The sequence below is a fragment of the Sphaeroforma arctica genome (genome assembly GCF_001186125.1).
Source record: "Sphaeroforma arctica JP610 unplaced genomic scaffold supercont1.343, whole genome shotgun sequence".
NCBI lineage: Eukaryota > Ichthyosporea > Ichthyophonida > Sphaeroforma > Sphaeroforma arctica.
This window is the reverse complement of record NW_014040215.1, coordinates 58,451-63,766: the sequence shown is the minus strand read 5'-3', so window position 1 is coordinate 63,766 and position 5,316 is coordinate 58,451. Positions and strand designations below refer to the sequence as shown.

Genomic DNA, 5,316 nt, shown 5'->3' with positions numbered 1-5,316 from the left:
CAAATTTCAAAACGTTGATCCGTTAGTATTCCGTTCTATTCTGAGGGCTCGATCGGTAGATACATACATCACAATATATCTTCTCACTTGGGGTTGATGATCTGGCCAAGTTGCGAGAGCAATGCATGTACTTTTGCCTTTGGTGGGATATAGTATCGACACTGAGTACCCGAATATATGTAAACTAGTGCACGTGATACTGAGTGCATCTCTATATGTTGGTCGGTTTTTGGTGTGGCGGAGAGTGCCGGAAACCAGGGCATTCTCAATCAATACTTTATGGGACTCAAAAATGAACTTATCAGGAGACAGTAAGTATAGTGCTGATAGCAATAGTCGTATTTTGTTGGTAAAGTGGCAGGATGAGTGCGTTTCATAATTTAAGTACCAAAATTGAGCACTAAGCTATCCTCGGTTTCAAGCCGAGTATTCAGGAAATGTTTACTGTCGTCAGTATTTACCTACAACTTCCAGGTATAATGGTTTCACTTAGTATACCGTTTTACTATATTAGTTATAACTGGGCTTTTAGGTATAGCTTTATTAGTACATACCCTAATATGGTGCATCGCCATAATATCGTATACAGCCTTTCTTTACTTCTGTATATGGTTTCACTATACGTTATAGCTGGGCTTTTGGGTATTGCTTTATTGCTAATGGTGGATCGTCATACTATCGTATATAGCCGTGCTTTGCTTTTGTATATAGCTTCACTTTAAGTTGTAGCTGGGCTATTGGGTATAGCTTTATAAATATATAACCTTCATATGGTGCATTGCCATACTACCGTATACAGCCGTGCTTTGCTTTTGTATATAGCTTCACTATAAGTTGTAGCTCGGCTATTAGGTATAGCTTTATTAGTTTATAGCCTTCATATGGTGCATCGCCAAACTATCGTATATAGCCGTGCTTTGCCTTTGTATATAGCTTCACTATAAGTTAAAGTTGGGCTTATAAATACAGCTTTATTAGTATGTAGTCTTCTTATGGTGCATCGCCATACTATCGTATATAGCCGTGCTTTGCTTTTGTATATAGCTTCACTATAAGTTGAAAGTTGGGCTATTGGGTATATCTTTATTAGTATGTAGCCTTCATATGGTGCATCGCCATACTATCGTATATAGCCGTGCTTTGCTTTTGTATATAGCTTCACTATAAGTTATAGTTGGGCTATTGGGTATAGCATTATTAGTATATAGCCTTCATATGGTGCATCGCCATACTATCGTATATAGCCGTGCTTTGCTTTTGTATATAGCTTCACTTTAAGTTATAGCTGGTCTACTAGGTATAGCTTTATTAGTATATATTCTTCATATGGTGCATTGCCATACTATCGTATACAGCCGTGCATTGCTTTTGTATATAGCTTCATTATTGTGTCGAGCTGCTGTGTGTGACGTGTACTAAGGGTCTAGCCCTAACACGCCTCGGTATGTGCAGCCGGTGCACATACCATGTGCCATGAGACAGCCTTCTGTATATCTGATTAGTAGCGGTCATCCATTTACCGATGACATTGGTATTGTCCTTCACATGCCTTCATGCACCACTATCATACCTATTATCGAGCATGTCAGAAACATCACATGGCCCGTTCTGCATATATATTAGTCAGGAGCTGACCTATACCGGACATATACCGAGCTTCCGCCCTTGGTGCACCCGAGCACTCGGTCCATAATCAGCAGAGCTTTCTGCCTGACCACCCACCATAGCGTTCAAATGTACAATCGAAATCCGGTTCATAGTTGTACGACCTATTATCGAGCACACGCCATCAGTGCCACATTGCCCGTTCTGCTTCTTCTTTAGGCAGGGGCTGTCCCGTGACGGACATTTACCAAGCTTCCGCATCATCCACTTTGGCGCACCCCGGACACCCCGTCTAAAATCAGCAGTGCCGTCTGCCTGATCGTGTTGATCATCAGACCCACTATTGCATTCGAATGTTTAATCGAAATGCGATGCATAGCTGTACGGACTATTATCGAGCCCGCCATCAATGTCATATTGCCCATTCTGCTTATTCTTAAGGCAGAAGCTCTGCCATGACGGACAGATACCGAGATTCCGCATCCTCCACCGTGGCGCACCCGAGTACCCGGTCCATAATCAGCAGAGCTGTCTGCCTGACCCCGTCGATCTCCTTACCCTCCATGCTATTCATATGCTTTACCAAGGCCCTTTCCATAGCCCCCCTCTCGTCTTCATCAGCCGCCGCCTTTATCTCTGCATCCTCGACCGATATCTGATGCACGTAGGCGTGGTGCACGTGCGCGACAATCTTGACAAACTCAAAAGTGGCCTTATACCGAGAGTACCGCTTGACATTCTTCTCAGTCATCTCATCGAGCCGGTGGGCCAGCTGCGCCTCCATCGTGGGCGTGTAGCGCAGAATGGCTCTGAAATTAGACTTGTGGTTTTTCACCAGTAGGTTGTCGTTCCTCTGCTTCTTCTTGTGTGTCTTGGTACCAGCCACCACGGGCGTGGGGGGTCCAGCGTCTCCCTCCAACTCACTCTCCAACTCCACCCCATTCCGGTCACCGTGGTCTCTGACCTTATCCGTCCGGCGCTTCTTGCACGTGTTGGCTGTCGGTGCCACACCTCTGTGACTGTGCTCCCTCAGCCGCCGCTTGCCGGAGTGTACGATCCGCAGCGTAGTGGTACCGAACTTCCTCGCACTGACTCCCTCCACCGCGCCAGGCATTTCCAAGGCAAGCCCGCCACCACACCCGTTCGTACCCTTGGCCGGTGCGTGTCCGTTGATTGCTGCGTCTCCATTGACCGGTGCGTGTCCGTTGATTGCTGCGTCTCCATTGGCCCGCGCACCCTCCTGTCGCTTCGACCGGCGGGTGTGCCTTTCCTGGCTGGTCTTTGGTCTGCTGTCGACCATCTCAGTGGCACTGGGTTCCCCTTCGTAGGGTTCGGTTGCTTCCACATCCATGCTTATGCTTGCGTCCTCCCCCACACCGTCGCTGTATGCATCACCGTGCTCATCTCCATCCGGATCCTTCGTCGCACTATCTAATGAGATACCGGACGCACTCTCAACACTCCCATACGGCACAGGCTCGCTGAGTGTTGTCATATAGCGGGGGTCTATTGGCGGCAGCAGCATCAGAGATGACGGAGCGGGCAACGGAGTGCTCATCAGCTCCGCATTGAACTCCGGAGAGCTCGGGAGTTCCGGCGGAATGTACTCAATCGCCTGTGGCATGTCCTCGGCCTCTGCGTCCGGCGACTGTGCGTGTGTGTCGGGTGTCTGTGTGTGTATGTCCGGTGTCTGTGTGTGTATGTCCGGTGTCTGTGTATGTGTGTCTGTGTGTGTTTGCGCATCATTGTCTATGCCTTCGCCCGTTTCACCCGCATTGCTCTGGGCGTCTGTATCATTCGTTTGCGTGCCTGCATCTACAGTAGCACGTCGGTGTACTCTAATATTTGTATTCAGGTTCAGCCCAAACTCGTCTGTGTCGGCCGTGTTTGTGTGTGCTGTGGTTGTGTTAGTATGACTGTCGGTCCCAAAATCCAGGGGGTCCGCGCCTATGTTTGTATACATATCTAAGTTGTTCGTATTCTCAGTACTATTGAAATTCAGCGGATTGTCGGTAGACAATCTAGCCGCACCCCCCGCACCCGCAAACACGTCCATGCCTATATCGTTCGTGATATGGCGCCCGTTGTTGCTCGACTCTCCCCCATGCGCAAACATCCATGCACCCGAGCCCTGGTGCTGGTTGCCCTGAATAGGCATACCTTGACCTTGGTTGTGGCTGTGGTTGTGGTTGTTCTCATACCCGTGTGCATGTGTATTATAAGCGTGTATATGGCTGCTGGGCGGGTCCCCATCTCTGCGTGCAGGGCTGCTACTTTGCCCTAACCGCCTCAGCGCAGCCCGAAGTTCACTGATCTCCCCACGGAAGGCCGTGGTGGTTTCCCTCAGTGTGTCTGTGAGGCGTTGGGTGTAATTGCCTTCCATGCGATCCAGTGCACGCACAAACAGATGCTCCGTACTCCGCTGTAGGGCACGCATCTCGTCCATTTCTGGGCGGATATGCTGTGGAGTTGGGGGGGGGGGTGTAAACTTGGATAGTTAATCGCTATAAACCAAGTTTAGAGACCGTCATTTGATGATGACGGTGGAACTGACCGGCTAAGGGGTTTAAGTTGCTGGCGAGTTCGTTTCTTGATATTACTGTTGGACAACAAAAATCAATGGATTTCCATTTGTTAGCTGGAACGGGCTTGACACGTATTTCACAACTGTGTACAGATGCATGAAAAATATATTAATTTGTATGTTTGTACGTATCATATTTTTTTTTGTATATATTTGTACGAATCATATATTTCTTTGTATATATTTGTATATTTGTATATGTTTGTACGTATCATATATTTATATATATATGTTTGTACGAATCATATAATTCTTTGTATATATTTGTATATATTTGTACGGATCATGTAATATTTGTATATGTTAATACGTATCACATATTTATTTGTATACATTCATACGTATCGTATATTAATATGCATGTATTTCTACCTATCATATATTTATTTGTACAAATAAGTATACCTATCCCACAACTGTGTACACATACATGAAGTACACATTTATTTCTATACACAAATCATACCACGCAGCTATAAATACATACCAGCGTATCGCGAAGGTATCTGTCATGACTTCTGCGACAGTTGCGGGCCTGAGTCCCCACCCACTCCCGCCAATCACTGGATGAGAAGGGTTCGTGCTTCCAGATCGACAAGTCTGCGGGGTTGTGAATGTATAGGTTAGTTCGATATACCTTCACATGACTAATGTACATATACTCTTCTGCAGGGTATGGGTAGTACGTTGAAGCTTGGGTTACCATGCTCACAAACTGAATCATCGACAGCAACGCACTACGATATGCATTTTAAAATGCCGGTGCTAATTCAGGCAGAATTTCGAGCTTATGCTGACACAGACAAGCGAAATAGAAGAAAAAAAACACAAGTAGGCGTATTCGTATCCACGCCGTGATATTTTATACCTCCGATTAACATCAATACAAGCACCCTACACACTGGCGCATCTACATACATATATACATACATACATACAAACATACACATACGTACACAAGTAAGTACATACATACATGAATATATATATATATATATATATATATATAGTATATACTATATATATATATATATATATATATATATATATATATATATATATATATATATATATATATATATATATATATATATATATATATATATATATATATATATATATATATA

General features: G+C 45.0%; 1 protein-coding gene across 1 annotated transcript; it reads right to left on the bottom strand.

Annotated features, from left to right (window-relative positions):
- Window positions 1-1,635: 1,635 nt before the first annotated feature.
- SARC_05417 (hypothetical protein) lies at window positions 1,636-4,895 on the bottom strand (the record flags this gene model as incomplete). The annotated part of the gene is made up of 3 exons (XM_014300725.1): window positions 1,636-1,945; window positions 2,076-4,066; window positions 4,677-4,895. The coding sequence occupies 3 exons, from the start codon at window positions 4,893-4,895 to the stop codon at window positions 1,636-1,638; spliced, it is 2,520 nt and encodes an 839-aa protein (XP_014156200.1).
- Between the last annotated feature and the right edge of the window lie 421 nt (window positions 4,896-5,316).